This window comes from Macaca nemestrina, chromosome 10 (assembly GCF_043159975.1).
Source record: "Macaca nemestrina isolate mMacNem1 chromosome 10, mMacNem.hap1, whole genome shotgun sequence".
Taxonomy (NCBI): Eukaryota; Metazoa; Chordata; class Mammalia; order Primates; family Cercopithecidae; genus Macaca; species Macaca nemestrina.
The window spans coordinates 108672416-108699124 of record NC_092134.1 but is presented as its reverse complement, the minus strand read 5'-3'; the positions used below and the strand labels follow the sequence as shown (position 1 = coordinate 108699124).

Below are 26709 nucleotides of genomic sequence, written 5' to 3'. Positions count from 1 at the left end.
GAAAATATATTTTCTATAAACACAGACAAAGATAATTTATAATCACTTTATTTCTTTTGCAAAGTACATATGAAACAGAGTAAAATTATATTTCAAATGCTTTCCATTTTCTTTTACAAAAGTAATCATAAACTGTATACTTCATAAGAGCTTTGAGGTTTAATTGTTACATAATTCATCTGAACCTGACAAATATAGTCACACATTCTAAAGAAGACATTGTAAAAATACTGCATTGTGTAACATCTTTTAAAGGTGGTTGCAAAAAATTTGTTCTAAGTAATACAATTATATGCTGTCAAGTTTCACAAATGACTGTTTACAATGTACAAAAGCCAGAAACACGAATTTCAAAAGATTTTAACATTTCTGTTCTATAATACGGAAATCAAAGATACTGATTTGAACAATGGCCAAGTATCAAATCACAAAATTCAGCTGAAAAGTCACCTAACGAACAAGGATTAAAGGTACAAAAAATCAGATATAATGGATCCAAATAATTTGATGTTATAAGTGAAATGACGGATTTTAGTGGTTCCTGGCAGTTTAGAATAATTGATAATTGGCAACATCTTGGACTATTCGTTAGTGGACTCATCACATTTACAATGTGAGGCAGTTCTTTTCGACTTTGACTTCTTCATCCTGAAATAAAGGTTTCGCTTCATTGTCCATAATTTCTCCATATTTTGCAGGTGAACCCGATCACTTCTTTCAGTCGGAAAGGTCAATAACAAGCTACTGTGAATGACACCTTTTGGGCTGGACATTTTGTCAATAAAACAAACTATAAATGCAAATATTTTGTATATTAGAGTTGGTCTACCTGTTTATTTATACAGTGATAAAATTTATGAAGCTATTCACACTGGAGATTACTATGTTGTTTAAGTGGAAAACTTCCAGGGTATTTTTAAAGAAAAACAAAAATTACAATGAAACTCACAAAATGATCTATATAAATATAGATAGAACAAATCATGCAATTTTTATACAGAATAATTCAATGACGAGTTTGTAAATAACCTAGGGATTATAGGTTGTTTTGGGTCCACAAACTTTATTCTATGGAAAAATCATAGCCAAATATAATTCATATATGGATGCTCAGATTAGGAAAATTAAACAAAAAATTTTGAAAGGGTTGATGAAATAAACAGCTAATGCATTAACCTTCCAACATTGAGATTTATTTCTCTTAACACTTTTGGCTTATATCTATAATATTCATTAATATCTAATAAATTATTTTTGAGGGAACAAAAACGTGAAATTGAATAACTGAAATCCACTACCCTGTGCAGTAAATAAGGGGATCTGTATACATACAACCGATTACACTTACAGCGAAATTTCAGGAGAAAATGGCTCACTTTTACTCTCTGGTGACAAGATCAGGCATAACTTTGATTTTTGGAGAGGGTTCTCATGGTCCAGGTGAGTTTAGAAGAAATTATTGTCAGTTTGAGATAAAAATATTTCCATACAAATGTATCTATCAATAGCAAGTCATTTCTAGTGTCGCAGTATAGTATCATCCTAATCAATTCCTCCAGGCAGGAGTGTATTTAAATCATTTCAGGCATGAAAAAGGCTACCCTTTCTCTTAAACATTGTCTACTTATTTTTCAGTCACCACTTTTAGTATTCAAAATGTTTGCATTCAATAAACTGTTAAGTCCCACTTCCACTTCAGCCTTTAATTGAGTGCTTTATTTTTTTTAAGTCTCTGTAGCATGATGTCATGCCACCAAATTATACCCTGGTTTCTTATGTTCAAGATGAACAGGGTGAGAGGGAAAATAACTTTTTACTTTGATGAGAAGACACTTGAACTGAGTATTAATTAACTGCCACTGTTCAAATACACATCTTTTTGGTTAACTGTTAATGGTAGATGACAACCAATTACTAATACATCTTTTATTAAATTACCATTCACTTTAATTAACAGAATATTGAGTACATATATAGAAGTCTTTTAATAAAACATAAAATTCTTACCTAAAAGGGTATCACTGAATAATGTATTGGAAACAACATTTAGTTTAATTAACTGTTTCTCATAGAAAATACAAGCTCATTCTTTTCTTTGAAATAACGGGTCTTTACAGCAGGTTCAGATGAATGGTATCCTGACCCATGTCACTGAGTTAACAATTAAATGCTCTGTCATAGGTTTTTTGGGAACAATGTAAAATTATATACATTTCTCTAAAAGTTAAAACACACACCTCTTTTGATTTTGCATCTCAATATCATATTTCCATATGCTTTAGCTTCTTTTCTCAACTGTCATGTAATTAATTTTACTTTCATTCTTTGAATCATGTCTCATTGACAGCAATATATTTTTAGCCTAAAGTTTATAAAAATTTAGATCAAGTAGAGTACCTCAAAACAACCAGAGCAGCTTCAAAAACAAGTGAAGAAAACTCTGCATTTTCTTTTTATTTAGTAGAGGTCAAATGACGCTCTCAAATCCTTAACAACTCCGGGTATTCTTTATTATCAGGCAATTAAATTACCTGGTAAGTATTACAACTAAGGTGGCAAAAAAAAAAAAAAATCAGACTAAATTCTATAAAAATATACATTCTTAAATAATTTCAAGTACTCTTTTTGAGGAGCTAAAGAAATTACCACATGTTCAATGTTAAGATTTTGTGTCCCTTTATTTGTAATAGTCTTTGGCTCTTTTGGTAACTGATCCTCAAATAAGGTATATTTTGTTTTATGGATAGTGAAAGTTGACCACAGGGTTGGAAGTCTGGCTTTTTCAATTTTTAGTAATTAATCATTAAATGAATTCTTTAGGAGATTGATACCTCTATATTGAGTTGCAAAAATTTATAATAATAAACATCAGAGGAGAATAAACACAGTTGGGAATGTCAATGAAATATCACCACCAAATAGGTTCAAATATATTTGCTTTTATTTATCAAAAACCTGAGTCAGTATTGATCAGTTGTGATCTCCCTGCAGTAACTACAACGTGCACACACTTCCCAAAACTGCATAAGAAAGTGAGTGATTGGCTCTGCTTTCCTGTCTTTATTCCCCTAGCACTAGTCTTAATGATATTTGTTGCTGAACTGTGAATATATTCAATATGGAAATGTTTACATGTTAAATGAAGTATCAGAAACACAGGGTTGGCCTGACAAAAACAATTGTTGGGAAAAATATTATTAGGAAACCAGCGTGAAGAAAACAATGTTTTGAGTTTTATGAAAAGATATACTCCACAAACATGAATGTTCTTTTCATATTCAATTTCCTCATCCCCGTGATTGCCTGGTGAATCACGTAAAAACAACAACACATCCCTCCCCTAAAACTAAAAAGAATATCAGTGTTGTTATGCTAATGAATCAACCCTTACTCTTTTTTTCCCTAGACTTATATTTGGTAAGTCCCTGAAGAAGTCCCTGAAATTAGATATTCATTATATACCTGAACTGCAACTTCATAATGTGTCAGTACTGTCATTAAAATGTGATGTCCCACACAAATGAGAGGAGATTTGTAATATCAACCTTATTTTAAATACTGAAACTAAAAATATTTCATCTTCACTTACAAGCAGAAAGATGGTAAGTTATGTGTATATGAATGTGTGGGCTGTAGAGAGTGAGGGTGTGTTGTATTAAAAGTGTTAGGATTACATTTTAATAATATGAACTGTCATTTTTAACAATCATGCCTTATTAATCTGAGCATAAACCTACCTCCTGAATTACATGAAAGATCAGTTGTGGTGAATTTCCTCTTCTTAATCTCTTTCTCAGGATTAACACATATCCTTGCATGATGAGTTTATTCTAACTTCAAGGAAACATTTAAAAAATTATTTTAAAAACTTATTTTAATCTACAATTCCCATATTAGAGTCTTCTGATTGGCCAATGGGTTCACATTTTTTCATCACAAGCATTGGCTTTTTCTCCTTAGGAAGTAAAGAAAAGCGAGTTTCTAAGAATCAACAAAAAGTCCTTCAAATATGTTTTTGGGTGAAAAGAATTATACTCACTTAGGAAATGTAATTGTTAATTTACTTTAAGCTTCAGTTATATCTAGTAATAAAACAATTGTCTCTAAAAATGTCATTCTATTAATAGTATAACTTTGTCTTCCCATTTGAAAAGTTTTATTTCCCAATAAAACAAATAATTTCAAAATGCAAGTGTCATCTTTCATTTTACCTATAGTAAATAATCCTTTTAGGCTTGACAAGGTAGCCAAGTGTTTCCAAACAGCTTTCTTCTATTATTTTAAATGAGAAAATGTTAGCTAGGTGTACCTGTTTTCCCTTAGGGTGGTATAAGCATTCTTGAAAAATCTGAGGCAGAACTATGTTTGCCTTTAAAATGTTAATGTGCAAAATATTTACCTCTTAATTAATAGTAATGCCATCACTACAAGAGATGTCAACAAAATGTTAATGCTTTTAAAACTTTTTTTAATATTTAGAAACAATGGGATTTTACAAAAATAAAAATTTCATAACCGCTGATAAAATTTTCTCATCCAGGTAAATATGTTTTTATTTTCTTGCCTTTTTTAAAAAAACCATCAATTTTGAAATAAGCTTGAAATATATACTATCCACACCACACATCTCAAAAGTAAGGTTGGGGTAATTTAGTATAGATACTTTCCAACAGGGCCTGAAAATGGGACAAAATATGTTGACCTGATTTAAAAGAAAGTTCTGTTTTGTAAAAACATTTGCATAGTTTTTACATGTAGTGGCCTGAACCTTGATCCTTATGAAGGCAAATGCCTTTCATGCAAGGACTGGAGGCCTGGGCCTTTAGAATTAATGTGTTTATTATTATTAAGCATTGAAGGTGTATTATTAATATTTATGGTATATTTCTATATTTTGCTGAAAATAAATCATCTTTTCTTTATGAAAGTACCCAATTCCAATGATTAGCTTCTGACTGGGTTTAAGAGTCACCATTACCGTGTACAATCTAAACGATGATGAACACAGACAGTGTTGTTGTTCCTTTGGTGTCTGTTAGTATGGTCTATCCGAAATACAGGATCTATATGATAGCTTCAAGTCACAAAAAATACATGTCACAGTACTTGAGAACCTTACAGACACTTAAAAAATGAACTTCTGATTCTGTTCACTTAGAAATACTAATGCTACATTTGAGGTGAAGATTATTCGAATTAAAAAAATATCAGTTAAACAGTGCAACAGATATTTGAGCTAATGTTACAGTAAAACAGTATAAAATGGTAGCCACAATGGCTCAGCCTCCATTTTTCAGCCAATAAGCATTACTTCTTAAATTTATATTCAAAATGATTCTTTAAATTTACAGCTTTGTCTGTGTGTTTTAAAGAACAAGCTTGAGAGACAAAGTTTTGAGTTTAGCAGAGCCAAACCTCACCAAGAAAGTAATTTTCTGGGAATGTAAGAAAGTATTATCAGATAAGTAACATTAATTTGATTGTGCAAGGATTTGTTGTGTAAGTTAAGTTCAAAATCTCCTTTTACGTTTATATAGAACCACATGCACAATTAGAAATGAACACAGTATAACAAAATCAAACCCATACATATGTGACATCTGCTACTTTATACAATAGCAGCATAAACTATATTTAATTTTAGATAAATATGAACTGTTTAAAAAACCATTTCTTTGCTTATGTAAAGAATTACAACATAGTAAAACACTCTGTGCTAACAGGCATTTGACGCGAAGGATAAAATGCCTTATGCAACTAAGGACTATATGTATTCAAGTAAAATGTATTGATGTTCAAAGTTAAAAAATCAACAATAAAAGTAAATAAAAAAGTGCACATCAAGTTCGTGGATTACTATGGATATATTTTAAATGAGGAAATCAAACCTTCCACTATTTTTTTCTGATTCATTAGCACATGATCCTAGGTTCTTAATATCATGGTCTTATTTTGGAGGCATTATGGTGTGGAAGGTGGTTTAGGAGAAGGGCAGGATCCTTGACTATCAAAACTGGTCGCCCGGCCAGGTAACTGAAAGACAATAATTTCATAACATATGATCTAGTACAGAAACAGAATACAGTGGTTAATCATTGCTCCCTTTTAGTAGTGAATATTCAACCATAATATGTGAATCTCTGAAGAAAAGAAATACATAACTCCCTTTGGCCTTCAGAACTTACCTTCTCTGCTACCATGAAGGGACATGGATGTCTCATAGAATGTAGGCAGAGCATGGTACACAGAAGTACATGGAGCAGCCCTGTGTAGACAACTATTTACAACTGCAGAATAATTTCAAATTTTACAACAGGGTTTTAGCTTTTTCCTACAAAAAATAAATGGTTTACTTTAGTAAAGTAAAGCCCGGCTAATTTTCGTATTTTTAGTAGAGACAGGGTTTCACCATGTTGGCCAGGCTGGTTTACTTTAGTGAGGGGCAATTTCTAGGAAAGAGCAGTAAGAGACTAAACACAAGAGAACTGAAGTAAACACAAGATACTGCATTCCACTTGCTCTAAGGCAGGAGGTGATCATGGGGGCAGTTAATGAGATGAGAACTGCATTTGGCAGATGGGAGCCCCAAGTGACAGCGATACTTTCGCACAATCCTTAAATGCCTATGTGTATTTTAAAAGTTTAATTACAACAAAATGAATGATTATCTAGATAAAAGGAACCCGATTTTCTTTTTCTTTTCTTTTTTTTTTTTGAGATGGAGTCTCACTCTTGTCGCCCAGGCTGGAGTGCAGTGGTGTATTTTGGCTCACTGCAACCTCTGCCTCCTTGGTTTAAGTGATTCTCCTGTGTCAGCATCCCAAGTAGCTTGGATTACAGGCACCTGACACCAAGCCTGGTTAATTTTTGTATTTTTAGTACAGACGGGGTTTCACCATGTTGGCCAGGCTGGTCTTGAACTCCTGACCTCAAGCGATCCACCCGCCTTGGCCTCCCAAAGTGCTGGGATTACAGGCATGAGCCACCGCGACGGTGGAGGAACCCGATTTTCTACATGATACTTTAGTCTTTGTTGTACCAATGGACACAACTTTCAAATAACTCTTCCCTTCTCATATTTATGCCTTCTGTGACAACAACATATATAATTACATACTTATTTTTCTTACAATGCACAATCCAGCTAGTTCTTAGGTCCCTAGTCCATATATTCTGTTTGACCAATGAATATAGAAACAGGGGTTAAAAGGAGCTATTTTGCTGGAGAATGTATATTTACACAATCTTGTTCTCAATAACTATCTGATTTTTTTCTGATGACTATATTGTAGCTTATCTTCCTGTATATTCTATTATGACTAAAAAAGTGTCCACACATTCCCAAACACAAATATGTGCCTATTGCAGAATCCCCCTTCATCAGAGAAATGTAAAGCTGCTTATTAAGCACTAATAAATAATTACTATGCCTTGGTCATAAAGCACCTTTCTCTCATTCCTTAAGAGTTCTTGCTCACATTATCTCATTTCTCCCTGCATCATCCCTGCGCAGCCTGTAGAGGCATGCAGTTCTATTTTTGTGAAACATGGAGAAGTGTAGTTGGGGGCGGAGTAAACAGCCTGCTCAGAAGTAGACAGCCAGAGAAACAAAATTAGAATCCACCTCTCCACTCAGAGTGAGTTCCTACCCAACATGGCTTTACTCTCCTTTTTAGATTTTTAGAATTAATGTTCACTTTTCACATGAAAAGATGAGAATCAGGAAAAGAATACTAATCATACAATAAGCAGTAAAGTGTACTTTAGGCAACATTCACCGTTTGAAACAAATAATAACTTTCTAAGATGTGAGCTACTCAGAGAAGACACGTCTACACTTATGAAGTTCTAGGGGAAAGCACCAAGTGACTGGGTATCTCTCTCTCTCTCTCTCTCTCTGTGTGTGTGTGTGTGTGTGTGTGTGTGTGTGTAGATGCATTTGTGTGTGTGTGTGTCTATCTTTTATGATTTATACTGAATTATGAAGTCAGATAAAGACTTGACACATTCACATATAAACAGATACTGACGACGACAGTTCACCTGTGTGAACATGCAATGCTCATTCGGTGTTCATCCTATTTCCCTTACAATGGCCTTAGTAACACAGCCGAGGTCGCATTTTTTTTGTGACCAAACTGAGATTAGAACCTGGTCCCACTGATACTTAGTCAATTATACTGCACAGTCTCTCCCATTCAATTCAGTCCCTAGTGCTGGAACAGGAAGCACTAAGCACTTAATATTCAGCATTTCTTTAGTTTTACTCTGAGTTTACCACTATTTCAGAGTCAGAGCAGAAACACAGAGGGTAAAGCAACTTGCCTGAGGTTTTACAATAAGCAATCACACAGCAGAGCCAAGCCTTGAACTCGACTAAACTGACACCTCAATATTTTTAAAACCTGTGGGCAGTTTTACTTCCTGATCAGAGTTGAGGGAGACATATCTTCCCCGTTACACAGAAAAGTTATATTAGGTGACAGCACTTTTATTTAGGGATTGTGGAAAACTCTGGGTAAGGTGACTGTTTCTTACAGAAGAGAAGGACAAAAATGCAGTTTCCAGTTAGTAATAAACTTACTAGATTGCTCCAGCATTCACAGATGTAAGTTTTCAGACTATGCAAAAAAACAAAAAAACAAAAAAACAAAAAACAAAAAACAACTTGCAAATGGCTTACTGTCCAAAAGAATACGAAGCCCAGAAAATGTAGTGTTTTTTAAAATCCAAGAAGGCACACAGAACTTTGAATATTAAATGTTAGAGAATGTGGGACAAAAGCAAGAACAATCTTTTCTATTTTTTTTAACCAGGATGAATACATAAAATATCAGATAAAGGTTAGCAGATAAATACTATGTAAGTAAAAGAGACAACAAAAAGAGCAGATGTAAGGAACTCACAAACTTACCTCCAGCAAGGGGTGCCAGTGTGTTATTGGTTTTCGATGATAGGCCAGCATTTCATTCCAGTGGTCTCGCCCAAGACCCTCAGCATCCAGTCCTGTTCTGCATACTCCTATGACCTCATTGTGTCCTACCCTATGATTTGTGGAATATTATACTTTCATTTCCAACATTCAAAGATAAAGGGAGCTTCATAAATCTTGGTAGAATTTTAAACATATGATTAAAACATTAGATTCTATAATTTTGCAGATTATACTACTTCAGACCGAAAGAAATCTCTTAAGTAAATCAACATTTACTAAACAGTATCAACATTCAAAAAATGAATGTGTATAAGAGGCACACACAAACCATTTCAGTGCTTTGTAGTTTAAGCATATTTCATCATAATAAAAATGGCATGAATGAGAAATACCAGTAGGTCTTTAGCTATATGAGTGTCTTTCTTGCAAACAGTCTTATTTAATATAAGTGATGTGAAGCAAATCTTGTTCTTTCCACGAGGCTTAATGTTTTATAACGATGTTTAGATTTCTCACCAAGAAATACAGTACCAATTTTCTTTAATTGGCTCTAAATGATATGTCAGTGTGTTACCATTTGTATTACAATTAAATAGGGCAGGATTATGTTCAGTTGCATGGCATGTCATTTATTTTTGCATAACAGAAAACATACTGGACAACATTTGTGTTTTCTATTCAGGTCCTGCTTTCACAGCAATGAATCAAGATGATAATAATGACAGTTAATATTTTTGAGAGCTTATTATGTGTCAGTGTTCTAAGTAGTTTAAATGTACTGACCCACTTAATTCTCCCACCATGACCATCAATATCATTATTATCATTCTCTCGTTTTACAAATAAACTAAATGCCCAGAAGGTTAGGAGCTGGCCTGACTTTACACACTTAGTAAGAGGCAGAGACAGGAGCTGAATCCAATGAGTTGTTGACTGAAGAGCACATGTGGTTAAGCTGCTTCTCAAGAATGGAATGTCATTGGAAGGAGCTTACTTCTGAGATGATTTTAGAACAATTTCATTACTTTTTTCCCATCACTGATGTAGATATGTATATGTAGTATTATTTTCTTTAATATGAAATTTCCCCAACAAGCATGTTTTTAGGTACAAAAATTTTGTCTTCCTGTGCATATCTTGTTAGCATCCATTTCCATAAAACTGCCCAAGTGACAAATGCTCAGTTGCATCTACCTGTACTTACTGCTGTGAGAAATCAACGGAGGTAACTGGCAAAGCAGAATGGGGCTCCTGACAAAAACATCTGCAGCTTTTTTAGGTTTGAAATTCCGACTACTTCAAGAGTTCTCTCTCTTTCTAAATAGTAGTCACAAGTGAACTTTTTAAAAATTATACATTTTTTAAAAATTATAATTTAAATTTTAAATTATAAATGTTCTAATAGATGGTGCTTGCAAATGTTATTTTTCAGTGTTTTTTCCCCCTAGCTCTAAGCCAGAGCTGAGCACATTAATTTCTCTCAGTTATAGGGTCCTGGTGATGATACTATAAAATGGACACTTCGTGTTTGTTTGTGTGTTTTAGAACAAAATAAATGTACTAAGCTACTCTTTATGCGCTGATAATTTTGTAGGTTAAAAACATAAGCATTCATTTCCAAAAACTGTATAAATCTAAAAGGCAAAATAATAAGAGGAAGTATACAGTAAGGCCCAAATAAGAGACACAAACTGTTGATAGGACAAGAGTTCAGAGGAAGAAGAGGACTGGTCAACAAAGCAAGACTTACAGAGGTGCTGACATAAGCAAGGATGTGGGGTGTTGATGGGACAAGATACACGAAGCTGGAGGACAGTCCAGGCAATGGGGAGAGTGGGAGGGCAAAGGTAAGAGCTGCAGTGGGAAGGATCTTCAGAGCTGCATAGGGGAGGCTGCAATGTTTTTGTGAAAGCAGGAGTGACTCAAACTGTGTGATCTGGAAGCACTATCCATAAAGCAATGCTTTGAGATTAATGTGAAGCCATCAAAGCTGTATCCTTATGGCTACTATTCACTTGCCACTCTTATTCCTCATTGTTTACAGTTCTATAGGATGCTTAAGTTTTACAAATGGGAAAAGTGATTCTCAAAGTGATTATGTAACATGTCCTCTCATGCGGCTAGTTAATGAGAGAGCTCAGGTAAGCACCATGATATTCATATTCCAGCCTAGTTGGTAAAACAAATTCTGTTGATTACAATCTCTGTTGTTACTGTAAAAAGACTCCACAATAGTGCTTTCCTGAATATGTTCTATATCACTTCTGGACCCATTCTTTCACCAGTCCCAGGTGAATTTTAATTTAAAGATGACTTCTTTTGGAAATGAAAATCCAGAACTCTAACACAGAAAACAACGAATTTTGAAGGAATCAATATTCCCTCCTCCAATTTAAATTAAAACCGTTGTAGCAGTAAATGACCTGAAAAGCTGAGTTTGGCTTGTGCATGACTACACGTGGCTGCCGTTCAGTGAGTAGAGAGATACACATACCTATCGTAATCCATGACTGCAATGGAGAGGCTGACCTGGTCCACGTTCTCTGGAGGGATGTCAAAAATAATGGCCTCATTGTACACAGGGTTTAGAGTGTTTTTCTTTGTAGTTGTTTTCCTCTTTTTTAATCTTCGACCTTCACACATCAGGGACACTTTGACATAAGGATCTAGGAATAAGAAGATAACTTTATTAGAATAAAAGTAATAGTCCAAAGTATGAATAAAACTGCAGTTTATTTTTACTAAATAAGACATACAGTACTAAGGCCTATGTTAAGACCTTTAGTATTACCAATTTTAAATTTGTCTCCAAAAAAATAATAATTCTAGTAAGGTTAGTTTCTTTCAAAATGGTCTAGAGTAAGAAGATCAAAACTTGGGAAAGACTTAGCAACACTATACCTAGACAGATAGAGATCACAATAAGCAGCAATTAGAGAGCAAAAAATATACTCGGAATTTCCTTCAAGTACTGGAAAAGGACCTAAAATTAAAAATATCATTTGCTTAATAAGGAACTTCGATTGAAAAAAATGATCCTTACAAGTGATTTATTGCACACACAGCAGGAAATGATAAAAAAAAGGGATATTTGGTTTAAAGATGGCCACACAGGAAGAAGTCTCCTGATAGGACATTGTCTACATCATGCCAATTACAGGAGAAAAATTTAGTTGGGCTACATTTTTATAGGCCAAAGGGAGCAGATAATTGTTAACAAGTTCTGCTACAGCTGACTTGATATCTCTCCTATTACCCTTACCATCTTAAATTGTAAAACTGCTATAGTATGATAGAAAACTATATGATGATTATACAAAATTTCCAACAAGCCTTACTTTTGCACCTTCTATTCAAAGCAGGTATGGTTTTGGGAGGTGATATTGACATTGGGTTGAGCACACTAGATAGTTAAACAATCAACGTCTGCTATCTTATTTTTTTTTCATTCTGACCATCCTCTACCTGTAGCACCAATATTTCTTTTTCCCTATTTCCACAGTAATACATTTTATTTCCATAGAATAAACCAAAATGATGACAATATTAATTTATTTGAGCATGTGAATGCTTCTTAAACTCTTGAAATATGTATCTGTATATTTCCAAAGCATTCCCATCAAGAAGCAAGGTATTCGTGGCTGGAAATGGGGTATATAGAGGAAAACAAGATAACAGGGTAATGTTAATCTCTGTTTCCTATTTATTTTTAAATTTTTAAATAACAGGAAGTCCATCCTAAGGAGAAGCTCATTTCTGTGATACAGCTTTGTGTTTGAGCCCACAGGCCTAGGCCTTCTAATGAACCATGGGAATGAGAGGCATGGATTACCCTTTGTAACTCCCATCACGTCTCCGACTGCATTTCTCTGCTTGTGACAAGGATAATTTACTGGCTCTTTAGTGGATTCACAAGCCTGTTGTGAGGATTAATGAGGAGGTGCTCTCAAAGCAAGTGTTTCTCTGATGAAAAGTTTCATATAAGTAAAATGTAATCTTGCACTTAATTATAACTTTGATGTTGTTTTCTTGTCTCAAAATTTGATCTCTTTTCATACACGGCAAAAAAGAGTAGAATAAACAATTTGCAGAGTACACTGTTTATCTTACATTCTTCAACATTTACTGACCCAAGACTTTTTCACCAAAATTAATGTAGAATTTACTTGTTGTTCTACTTTCACATGCACACTATGTATTGCAAATTTTAAAAAATGAACATCATGACATAGTTCAAAAATCCATGATAGATATACAATAAGTAGTCTCTCTCCCATTTGTCTTCATCCCTCTTCATCCCTTAGTTTTTGTATATCACTTCAGTATTTTTAATACAGATATTAGCAATATGAATATATATATTCCAAATTTCCCCATTCCTACACAGAAGGGTGCATAATATTCATGTTAATTTTTTACCTCTTTTTAAAAATCCACTTGTACATCCTGGAGCTATTTCCACACTAGAACTTATAGTTCCCTGATGTTTTTTGTGATGCAAATTTAGATGTTGTTGTTGTTCTGCAAAACCACAAATTATAGATCTTCCCCAAATGTCATCCTTTATTTCCACCACTATTTCTTATTTCTGTTTAATACAACAAATGCCTACCAGTCTCCCTACTCTTCGCTTATCATTTTTCTTCCACAGAGTTGTGCCAGTGCTTATGTATTAAATTCTAAATAATTACCCAGAACTGCAGTGAATTAAATAAAGGGATGAAGAAACACGATGTGTCTTTATCTTTTTATCAGAGTTAGCACAAGAGGCATTTCCTTCAAGAATTTCTTTCAGAATCTTCAAGAAGCATTGATTTATTGTATTATTTATTTCAGACACTAGAGATGCACACATTTTTAGTTAGGTGGCAAAAATGCAAATGCAAATGATGGTCGTGGAACATGGTTATTTCTCTGCAGATCAGGTGAGGGGAATAAGTTCAGACTAAAATATATCTTCACATGGCCTCACTCACCACTTAAAGCCTAAGAATCTTCCTTTATAAACAACTGACTAGCTGAAAGTAGGGGAGTAGATGGTAAATTACGTATTTTTGAGACAGTACTAAATTGGTAGAGGAAGAAATAGAAACCAGAACCCAAATTCACATCTATTTGATAACATCTTTTAAAAATTTCATATTGATAATGTAAATAAAAGAGATGAATTGGAACATTTAAATTTGTAATCTTGTTTTTTCTTTTGTAGTACCCCATTATAGACACATAATTCAACAGTCATGTATCATTTTAGATACATGAAATATTTTATTTGGGATTGTGCTCTTGGTCCTATGGCCATTGTGTACATACCTGATGAGCCAGTAATATCCATCGCCTTCAGATTTCTGCACTTAATGACTGTCAATGTCATACGCCCTGCTGTCGGCAAGTAACAAAGGGAAAACATGATTTCACCCAGGTCTACGCTTTCCTAGAAAGGCAATCGGAATGTTAGCAATTTCAAACACTGAAGGGTGAAAACAAAAAATAATGAAAGATGTTGAATACAAAATCACTTTAGTAGAATACTGGAGCGTCATTTTAAATTGTTTTATTGAGGATAATACAGATAACATTGCAAGAAAGCTATTCTGAATGCAGTAAGCAAAATGATTGTATCCCAGCTGCTTATTTGCTATCTCCACTTGTATTTACAACAAGAATCTCAAACTTAACATAGTCAAAACCAGACTACTGATTCCACCCGTGCCCCATCATCTTCCAAAACTGATTCTCCTGTCAGCATTTCCACAATCAACAAATGGCATCACGATTCACCCAAAGGCTGAAGCCGAAAACCCAGTAGTGACTATCATTCTTTTATCCTCACCCCTATGAGCAACCTATGGGTAAGTCCTATCTACACTATCTACAAAATATATCCCAAATCAGTGACTTTCTTTTCGGCTCTATTACTGCCATTCAAGCCACCATCACTGCTTGCCAGGATTACTTCACTAGCCTCGAAAACAAAACTCTCATTCCAGAAGTTAATCTTCACACAGCAGAGTGAACATTTATGAAATGCAAATCTCTTGCTTAAAACTCTCTAAGGGATCACAACTGTAGTGGAATAAAATCCAAACTCCTTACTTCGGCATATAAGTGGAATAACTTCAAGTCCTGGTGTGCCTGGGACATTCCTGGTTCATAGCTATTATTATGGGGGTAATTATTAAGAACATCCCCATCCACATTTGTTTTTTGAGACAGAGTCTCGCTCTGTTGCCCAGGCTGAAGTGCAGTGGTATGACGAGTGATTCTCCTGTCTCAGCCACCTGAGTAGCTGGGATTACAGGCATGTGACACCACGCCTGGCTAGTTTTTGTATTTTTAGTTTCGACTGTTGGCCAGTCTGCTCTCAAACTCTTGACCTCAAGTGATGTGCCCACCTCAACCTCCCAATCTGTCCACACTTAAATATGTCTTTGTGTGGCTAATACATTAGAACGTCACACATAAGATTTATGTCTTCCGGGCCCTACCTTTCTCTCTAATATTTTCTCATTCCTCTCCCCTCCAAGGTCTGATGCAGACACAAATGTCTTTCTGTGTGTGTGTGTGTGTATGTGTGTGTGTTACTCAAACAAATGAAGTTTGTTCCTGCTTTGGGGCCTCTGTTTGTTTTTTTCCCTTTGACTAGCACTTCTTTCTCTTAAATCTTTATATGGCTGACTTCTTACCATGCAGAACTCAATTCAAACAGCATTTCTGTACTTGGGCCTTCCCCCATCATTCATTCTGACACTGCACACCCTTCATATCCTATACTCACCCCACTCCCAGACCCTTCACATACTTTTGGTAGTACTTATTGTCTGATATCATCTTTTAAATTCTTTTTTGTTTCCCTGACTCTCACATATAACACCCAGGACAGCAGGGTTCTTGGCTGTCTTACTTTCTACAACGTACTGAAGAGTATGGTGCATAGCTGGTACATACTAGTACATATTTTTTGAAGAACTGAATATATTATTTAATTAATCTGGATAAAACTTGACCTGTTTTGTTTCATTTTTATAAAGCAGAACGGTCCACAGTACCCTGATGTCGATTTATACGTGGTCTTTTACTGCATAGATGGTGGACAAATGGAAATGAATGTGACAATGGACAATTTAGGATGCCCCTTAAAGAGCGGTTTACAGGATTCAATGAAATCATGCCTGGTAAGAAATTCGTGGCAGGTTTACTTTTGAGGGAAATGACTTGCTGATTATGCACCCAGGTCCACAGAGCTGGGGTCTTAAACTTTTTTCATGATACACTATTAACATCTATTGGGCTTACTCATATAGCTTAGGTTCTGATTTACATGATTCTCATTTCTTTATTCATGGTCTAGAAGTTGGAGAGACCAGTAATTCAGAGAAATAACTTTAATTAAATTTGTGTTTGACCCCCAGTTTTCTACTTTCTAAAAGTGAGATCCTGGGAAATTCAATTAAGTTGTTAATCTCCAAAATTTCATTTGCAAATTGAGAAAAACACCCACTTCACAAGGATTGTAAGCATTAAAGGAGATAATGTAAATAAAGCATAAGGCATTTTATACAGTGTTTGGCATGTGATAAGGAATGATATTTTCTTTACTACTGTATTGCTAGCACATAGAGCAGTGTTTTACATGTATCAGGAGTTCAGTAAGTACCGGATAAATGAAAAGCTTAATAATGGAAGTGATTATTATTTTGCAAGAATATTAGCAAACAAAAACTAATTTGAAAGAAAGGTATATCCAACTGGATATCCTTTGGGCTAGTGGATTGCTGTAGACCAAAAATCCCATAGAAAAGCATTGAGGAAAAACAGGAAGAGCACAACCTCCTGCTGAAGAAGGAACATCCTCCTCCTTCTAACCTTTTTTTTTTTTTTTTTTTTTTTTGAGACAGGGGCTCTCACTCTGTCGCCCAGGCTGGAGGGCAGTAGTGCAACCATGGCTCATGGCAGCCTCAACCTCTCCAGCTCAGGGGATCCTCCCACCATAGCCTAGCTGGGATTACAGGCATGTGCCACCAAGCCCGGCTAATTTTGGTATTTTTTTATAGAGACAGAGTTTTCCCATGTTGGCCAGGCTGGTCTTGAACTCCTGGGCTCAAACGATCCACCTGCCTTGGCTTCCCAAAGTATCGGGGTTATAGGGGTGAGTTACAGCGCCCAGCCACCATCTAACAATTTTTGAGCATTATTTGCCAGGCGCAGTGGTAGGTGCTGCAGACACCAAGATGGACATGGCATGGTTTGGCCCTTGGAGGTCTCAGTTGAGAAGGAAGTGAGTAGGCTTTAAAGGGCTAAGAAAATATGTCTGAATGCCATTTTTATCTGTTGATTCTCTCCTTGTTTCTCTTTCTGCTTCTTCGTCCAAGTGTTTCTTCAGGCTCACTCTAAGGGCTTAAATTTTCCGCCTGACAGCCATTCCCTTTTCCCTCATTGGGTATGTCTCTTTTCAGTTACTATAAATAAGTGTAGGCATATTTTGTTGCCAGCTGGTCAAATAAACGATCTCTTAATGAATGTAGATCATGACACCAAGTTCTACTGAGAAACATGGTGGGGGTGGTAATGGAGAAGCCAGAAACAAAAAAATAGGAGACATATCTCAGGCACGAAATGCTTAGATTCCAATAGGATACAAACCACATGAAGAGAGGGGAAAAAAAGCACACAATGTAATCTATAGGAATTAACAAATAAAACATATTTCACATATCTGACTTATATGGTTTTACTTTTGCACGTTAAACCATCTATGAATGGGATTTTTTTTCTCCTCTAGATACATTACATGCTATTAGCTGGAACAAAGAAAGTTCACTATGTTTAGTTCCATCTTTTAAAGATCTTTTATATGGATTCAGTTGCAAGTTAATTTTGACCATCTGTTATTAACAGGTATTTGATAAACATGGAGAAGTTTGAGGATTGGCCAAAACACTAACCCAAATAAATTTAAAGCACAGATCATCATTAAGGGGCATCTTCCAGCAGCTCTTTAGTACAAGGTGGTTGGCTTTACGCCTATAGCACTAGGAAGAACTCCACTTAAATATTAAACTCGGCTGACACGGTGGCTCATGCCTATAATCCCAACACTTTGGGAGGCTGAGGTGGGCTGATCACTTGAGGTCAGGAGTTTGAGAGCAGCCTGGCCAAAATGGTGAAACTCTGTCTCTAGTAAAAATACAAAAACACTAGCTAGGAATGTTGGTGCACAACTGTAGTTCCAGCTACTCAGGAAGCTGAGGCAGGAGAATCGCTTGAACCCGGGAGGTGGAGGTTGCAGTGAGCCGAGATTGGGCCACTGCACTTCAGCCTGGGCAACAGAGTGAGACTCCATCTCGAAAAAAAAAAAAAATCAGTTAGAGACCAGTCTGGCCAATATGGTGAAACCCTGTCCCTACTAAAAATACAAAAATTAGCTGGGTGTGGTGGCTTATGTCTGTGATCCCAGCTACTCAAGAGGCTGAGGCAGTAGAATTGCTTGAACCTAGGAGGCAGAGGTTGCTGTGAGTCGAGATCATGCCCCTGCACTCCAGGCTGGGGAATAGAGCAAGACTCCATCCAAAAAAAAAAAAAAAAAAAATTCAAACTCCGTGTAGTCAGGAGTTTTTAGAAAATTGAAATGAATTGGGTGGTAAAAATTAACATAAGGGATGCATACATAATAACTACACAAAAATTTAAGTCTTCATTAAACTAATTTTTTATTTCAAGAAGTGTGAATGTGAAAGAACAAACTGCCAACATATTGCAAAGGACAGAGTACTCTCTAAGGTAAATATCAATATTCTTAAGCTTTCAAAATCTGGAAGTGATCTAAAAGATTGCCATGAGAAAATGAAATTAATGAAGGTAAGTGGCTGCATGACCTTAAAAGGGCCCTATAACATATGTAACGCAGAACTCTAGAATTTGGTAACTGCTCTGAGCTACTATGTGAGCTAATTCTCACTACCCTCCACTAAGTCTGTGCCCTTATTGATAGTTCAACTCCAACGAACAGGTAGAGTCTTAAGGGCTGCCTCTTCTGTCTGCCACATACCACTGTGGTTTAAAAGGTCATTCTCATCCCCAACAATCCAAGCACTTTAGTGACCAGTCAAGAACCAAGAAACAAATTGAAGGGTCTCTAAACATATAGCATAAATATAAGGAAATTATACAATAAAGTTATTTATATAAGGAGTTTATATCACTTTTTTCAACACCCATTTGCTATTATTTTAGACAAAATTATAGCAAGAATGTTTACTTGCTATATCAATCTACTGCAGGTCCAATCTCACACATGCAATGTGGAGATGGGGAAATTAACAGCAGTAGGTCTAGTGCAGACAGCAAGAAAAAATAGCTACAAAGACACAAAACTGCTAAAAAAAAAAAAAAAGCAGATATTCTAAAAAGAATAGCAAATTGGAATCATTTTGTATTGGGGTATTAAACAATAATAATGCCTCAGCAACTTGAACTCAACATTTTATTACAGACTTGAGCAGTAATTAATATTTAAAGTAATGACCTTGAGTCATCAAGGTAAGGAAATATATCCTATATGTTCTGTTCAAGAAAATAGAGACATGTACACTATTTTTCAGGATTATTTTTATCCAAAATGCTTAAAATGTTTAAAGTGGTATTATATTTCAGCTCAAAATGAGTAAGGCTTTGAGTTTCTGAAAATTGTGTGTAGTCTCATTTTTCTACAATTTTATATAAACATGAGTTTTCCATATCAACCTCTGAAAAATTCTTGTATTTTGGGGCAAATAACCATTTGAAAGCCTATTACAAAGTCTAGGATGCAGTGTTCCATAAAATTTATTTCGGGTAAGAAGATTTTTATTCCATTCTCATACATATTAATTTATCTGGCTGAACAATCACAATAATAATCTTCAGAGTTCCTACTTGGAAAAGGGGCATATGAAAAAAGGGTAACACTGAAGCTGGTTTAGAGGTTATAAATTTGATTTCTTCATGCTGGCTCCACCAAAATGGAGTTGGGTAGATAAAGACCATTTTTTGATGGTTGGCTAGTCAACCTCACAGACCGAGTCACAGTTATACAGTGTTTTCTATGTAGTCTTTTTCCAAAATAAAAATAAAAGTCACTGGAAAGACAAATTGACATGCAAATATTTGCATTGCACATCCTATTACAGGACTAATAGTAAAATCCAGCTGTAGCAATGGAGTGTAAGAGATGGAGAGAAGGGAGATTAAAGGCTCCATAACTAGAAGGTCTATGAACCAAGAGAAGTATTCCTGGAGGGCAATAATGATTAGGTTGGGCTTGAAGAATTAACCAGATGGGATTTCACAGGGTAATGAGGAATAATGTTGTATGTGAGTACTATGATAATACTCAGAAATAAAAATGGTCAGTATGCATTGAGAAATACGGAGTTTGGAAACATGTTGGAGGAGGGTTAAACTTGATGTAGTTGTTTGATGTCTTCTGTGGGCAATAGGGATACCAAGGTGTTGGTGACATGAAAGTGCGGGAGCTTGGCAGAGTGGAAAGGGCGTAGGTTCCTGGGTCAAAAAAACGAGTTAAAAATAGCAAATCTTCCATGTTCTATTCCCAAGTACATGGCAAAAATACTTGACTTCTCTGAGCTTGAGTTTAATTACAAACAAAATGGAGACAATAATAAGTAACTTGCAAGGTAGATATCAAACATGTAAAGTGCCTGGTGTAAACAGGTACTCAAAAACAATAATGATGTTAAAGAAAATAATATTTGAAAAAAATTTTCTTTATCTTGAGTAGGCTAGATTAGAATGAAAAAAGACATGAGAGAGAGAGAGAGAGGTCATTGAAGTAAAGTTGGCGTGGGAAGATGTTGGCTGAGGAAAAGTTTGAATTCAGTGATATATTAGGAAGTTAGAATCATTAACATGTATTAAAAAAACTAAACAAACAATTGGTTGCTATGGTGATAGCAGTCATCACATCAACTTAGCATCTTAAACACAGCCTGTCGTCCACATTTCCTTGGTGGTAAGAAAACAGATGGTTTTCTTCACACTGTTAAAAGTGAGATGTAGAACTAGATCAAATGAGCTTCTTCATCAAGTTACTAGTCCTTCATTCACCTGCCCACAAAATAAGCTACAACAAAATACAGACCCAGAGTGGATCTATTGGATTCAAACTACTGTAAAATATATTTCTCCCTGACCTACACTTCTCATTCACCTGGGAAAATCATGGAATTTAACCTTGAACAATCTACTTAACCTCACTTGACCTCAGTTTCCTTGGTATAACATGAAGTGCTCAAAGAGATGAGCTAATTTATTTTCCAGCTCTAAAATTCTGTAATTTTAAGCACTGGTGAAAAATGAGAACTAAATAACACATATAGTTTAGGCATGTTCGAGAATGTCTGGACAAGCCCTTTCAGGTCCTGTTTGTTATAGTCTGGGTGGAGCCTCCTTGAAAAGACCACAAACAATCATTTGGTGTGAATAGATAAATTTAAAGGTCAAGAACAAGTAGTCATAAAAATGGCTATCATTTAAACTTCCAGATAATATGCTAGAGGAGGAAGGATCCAATCCTCAAGGCTGAGAGTGTCAGGCTTGATCTAGTTGGGGATTCATGAGGAAAGGCCATACAGGATAATAAACGTGCGATGTCATTTATATTATCTTCTGGCTCCACTAAAATTCTCAAGAGGATTATCTGATGATGTGTGCTGAACACACAGAGCATACAATATAAAGTCCAAACTATTTGATATGACACATGTGGCCCCTACTAATATGGTCTCTACATTTTTTTTCTGCCTTCATCTTACAAATTTTTTGTTATGCTCCCACAACCCAAAACCTCTGCCCTCCATATATATAAAATAAGTAACTTGCAAGGTAGATATCAAACATGTAAAGTGCCTGGTGTAAACATATATATATGTATGTATATATGTATGTGTATACACACACACACAATGTCTGGTCAATCTCTAAACTTTCATTTGTTCATTAGCACGGTCATGTTTACTGAGTGCATAAATAATGCCAGGCACTCTTCTAGTCATTGAAGAAACACTGATGACGAAGACACAATTTTTCTCCTCCTAGGGCTTATATGTGATTTCGGACAAGTTGCTTAACCTTGAAGAACACCGTACAATTAATTAGGGGACAAGCTTTAATGGTAACATAGGTCTGCATAATTTTAAATTGCTTTTTTTTTTTTTTTTTTTTTGATACAGAGTCTCCCTCTGTTGCCCAGGGTGGAGTGCGGTGGCAAGAGCTTGGCTCACTGCAACTTCTGCCTCCTGGGTTCAAGCAATTCTCCCACCTCAGCCTCCTGAGTAGCTGGGATTACAGGCACATGCCACCACACCCAGGAAATTTTTGTATTTTTGGTAGAGATGGGGTTTTGCCATGTTGGCCAGACTGGTTTTGAACTCCTGACTTCAGGTGATCTGCCCACCTTGGGCCTCCTAAACTGCTAGGATTACAGGCATGAGCCACCACCCGGCTGCTTATTTTTTAATTTAATTTAATTTAATATAATTTAATTTAATTTATCTTGTGTTGTAAATGTTTTCTAGAGAGATGCTTGGATTTTAATTATGGGAACAGTGATGAAAGATATTTGATTCTTTCCACGACGATTGAGGAGGGCATTAGAGGTGGGTAACAATCTAAATGTTGAAAAATGAGTAAAGGCAAAGGGAATTAAAAACAGAGGGGTCAGCTTATAAGAAGGCTGTGAGGGGAGGCTTACAGTGCTCAGTGATGACCAGAAGGCCAAACAGAAAGCATTGGCTCTGGCAATGCCAGACTATGATTCGAATGGCAACACAGTGGCCTTATTCGAAATGGCCTCTCCTCAGGAGCACATAATCAAATCACCTTTGCAGTCAGGACGAGATCCATTTTTATGGCTAATAACAATTATGTGGAGGGGTTGCGGTTATATTTAAAAGGGATAATACACAAAGATAGCATACGTCAGACTACAGTTTGCAGCCTGACACACAGTACGTGCCAGAAAACATACGGCTTTTCTTTTTTGCTCAAAACCATGTTTCTGAGGTCAGTGATTAGCATAAGGTGAATGTTCATTCAAAAGCTTACTAAATGAGTAAATAAATAATAAGGTGTCAGGCCAGGTCATGATTTCCGTTAGTTGCAGGAGAGGCATCTACTGCTTGAAGGAGTGAAAGTTATCGGCAACTAGACAACAAGTGACAAAGACACTTTTTACGGGTGTTGTGGTTTGTGTGAATGAAATTGCCTACAATTGTGCAAGTGCTTGCCCACACAGGATGACCTTGAGAATACAATAAACCAGTCATAATAGTTTTGAGCCATTTAAAGATACATGCAAGGTTTGGGGAGCTACAGTTAGAGGATACTTATCTATTAGCTTTATTGGACCTTATTTCTCTATAGAGCTCTCTAGTCTTGTGTGACATGGGATTATGTTTGCTGTAATTCTATAGCACACTAAAATTTCAGAATCAAATGCATCCCTAAGGTCTGTAAATTGCTCTTTTTCCTTACATATCTGCTAATTTCTCCCAACCAGCCAGCACATGCAGCCTAGTGACTAAAGATGGCAAATGGGAGGGAGGAAGAAGCAATTTGATGGAGTACAATTAGGAAATGTAATTAACCTTGTAACCCTTTTCCAGTTTCTAGCCCACTTTCTCTTTTTCTTTCAAAGAACCACAATTTTTGCACAACAAGCCCTCCCTGCCTTTCCTCTTCCTCCCAGTGATTCTGATTCAATCAGGTTTCATTGTGTTCCATAGAGGTCAGGGAAGAAACAGGAAAAGGAGGCTTCTATCACAAAACCTAGTGAGATTCCTGGATTTTTACATCATATTTTCATTATTCACTCTTTTCTGCCTTCTCTACTTGAAGATAAAGAAAATGCTCACCAGGTGCCTTTTAGCAGGACTTCCTTGTATTTCTGCATGAAAGAAGCAATGAATTTTATACCAAGCACATAATCTTAAGCATTGTGCTTGGCCACGGCACTAAATTCAGTTGAAGCATAGCTGAGGTCAGGGCAGGAACGGGGCAGAGAACATGGCTGTGTTAGAGACAGTATAATTACAAAACCCCCCTGGACATTAAGCGATTAACAGCAACCACCCAGAGCTACTATTGCCAGCACACTGTTTAAGAGTGCCTATGTCACTGCTCAATGGGAGATCCATTTTCAGTTCCCTTCCAAATGGGAAACAACTACTAGTTTGGTGCAAAAATAATTGTGGTTTCTGCCATTAAAGAAAATCGCAAAAACTGCAATTACTTTTGCACCAACCTCATATATGCCAGAATGGCTTAGCTTTTGTCCTATCCAACACAACCACGGACTGTAGCTATCGGGAGCCACAAAGTGACAGAGCTGAGGCCTTAAAACAATCCTTCCTTGATTTAACTAATCAAGTCTCAAAATTAGCTGTGTAATGAAGACAGTGAAGTAGGAGGGAATAGCCCCACATGGATACTGAGACAAGAGCAACTTGAGACACAAAAAGAGGATACAAATTTCGTAACAACTCTTCCCTTCATCATACTGGATAAGAGATAATCATAAGCTTATTGGTGCAAAAAAACGGAGACTTATTCTCAAACTTCCATCATCATTTAAACAAGGGCATGAAAACCTGTGCAATAAACTATATACAACTCTCCTTAGAGTGTTTGATGCTTTTAAATATATTTACAAAATTGTTAATTAAAGGAGTCCCTGTAAGTATTGTTGTATATAGACACCTAGACTGGATGAACTTGACTTCACTATTTTAGAGAATTGATTGACATTGTTCCACTTCTGGCTCTCAAAGTTTATTCTCCACATAATAGCCAGAGATCGTATTGATTCCAAGGGAGTCTACGGCTCACTTCTCAATAAAAGCCATCAATGGCCTCAAACGTAACTCAGAATAAAACCCAAAGCTCTTTCCATGGCCTGAAGACTCTAGATGACCTGACGCTCGGCTATCTCTCTGATTTCATCTCCCATCACACCCATCTGAGAGTTCTTATCTGAGCACTCTATCTAGGGTGACCTCCACTCCACTACCACTGCTTACTTCCTACCCTGCCTCATGTTTCATATAGTACATGCCTTCATTCATGTGCATATTGTATATTTGCTTCATTATTATCTGTCTTCTTTTCTAGAATGTTGGCCTTCTAGAAAAGGAACACTTTATGTCCTGAGATGCTGGGAAGAGTGTCTGGTAAACAGGAGAACTAAACAAAAGTTTGCTGGGTTGATGGGGGTAAGATCCTTGCTCCTCTCTATATAAACAGATGCAGTCTACTTGTTATGATAACATTGTGTTTGGGCACAATTTTCTGTGTCCAGTTATCTACATTTTTCTGTAGACTGGTATTTGATAGGGGCCAGCTTCCTTTTACTTACCATAGGATGTGAGACGATAGATATTGAAAAATCTAAAAGCACTGTAAAAGCATGAATAAAATGGGTATCCAGTCAGTAAGGTCTCTGGTTTACTGAATTAAATGTGCAGGACTTAATGCAATATATTTCATGGCATAGTCTTGAATAATATTGTCACATTTTGTTCTATTTTTAAGATTTAGGAAAAGAGTTAAGGCATCAGTATCTCTCATTCATTTTTTCAAAATATGAGGGTAATACATTTAAGAAATCTAAATACTATGGCAAGAACTTTAGGACGTAGAAATAGCTGGGATATTAGCAGTTGAGTGGATAACAAGGTGTTTTCTTTGTGTGCAGTATGGTAGCATGTCAGGGATAACTGACAATTAGAAACTTTAAATTTTACAAATATTTTACATTTATCATCTAATTTTACTTTCAAAATATTCCTGTTGGGTTGATATTATTATAAATCTCTTTTGGTGGATGAAGAAACAATTTCAGAAATGTTCAGCAACTTATTCTAAGTGATACAGCTAAAGGTAACCATCCCAGGATTCTAATAAAAGTATACTCATTAGCATTTTAACTCCTGTACTTTCCTGCTTCACTCTGTGGCTTTACCTAATAGAAATGGTGCCTACAATTTTAGTGGCCAGAAAAATAAAATTGTTTTTGTGGTCTTAGATTTCAAAGTCAGCAGATAAAGTACCAAAAATTTTTTTAGAAATTAGAAAATCAGATACTTAATTTATAGCAAACTCCTTACTGCACTCTGTTATAGAGAAGGAGAAGAATTATTCTGAACATTTACATTTAAAAAGCATCTGCATATTCTTGTCACTATATAAGAGTGTGTTAATAACTAATAATTATACCGGTTAAATGCAAAGGAGAAATAGAACAACTTTAAACAGTATCTTTGGAACCACACTAAATTCCTAGAACTTATAACAGGCCCAGCTATGCTGCTGGAGCATTAGGGAGCTAAATATCTTCTCTTTATTTCCTACAACCTTCAAGCATTAACATATACCAGGACACAGCTGATAGAATAATAACCCAAATATGAATTTTTTTGTTAATTCCATCTAAGAGAGAAAAATTACCTGGATATTTTCTGAAATAATATTGACTCCAATTGATTTTTAAAACAAGGCAAAGAGAAGCATTGCTTAGTTCTCTATGCATATCAATCACAATTTTACAAGACAGATTTGACAGGATTACAAGTTTTAAAGGCCTTATGCATACGTTTTTGCCACAAATATTATGTTACAAATTTCTGTAATTCAAACTATATTAGTTTTAGCGATTCCAATTCTGTAAGCCAATAGTTGAACTTCCGTGTTTCACAAAAAAATTCATTTCTTTTCCTTTC

General features: G+C 35.7%; 1 protein-coding gene across 1 annotated transcript in view; it reads right to left on the bottom strand.

The window, feature by feature from the left end:
- Positions 1-85: 85 nt before the first annotated feature.
- Positions 86-26709, bottom strand: part of LOC105496893 (synaptotagmin 10) — a 68579-nt gene continuing 41955 nt past the window's right edge. The window contains exons 4-7 of the mRNA XM_011767538.3: positions 14249-14369; positions 11430-11601; positions 8915-9044; positions 86-6033 (exon numbers count right to left, since the gene is read on the bottom strand). Of these exons, the coding sequence (XP_011765840.2) occupies positions 5962-6033; positions 8915-9044; positions 11430-11601; positions 14249-14369 (495 nt within the window). The 3' untranslated portion in view covers positions 86-5961. The remainder of the gene's footprint in view (positions 6034-8914; positions 9045-11429; positions 11602-14248; positions 14370-26709) is intronic.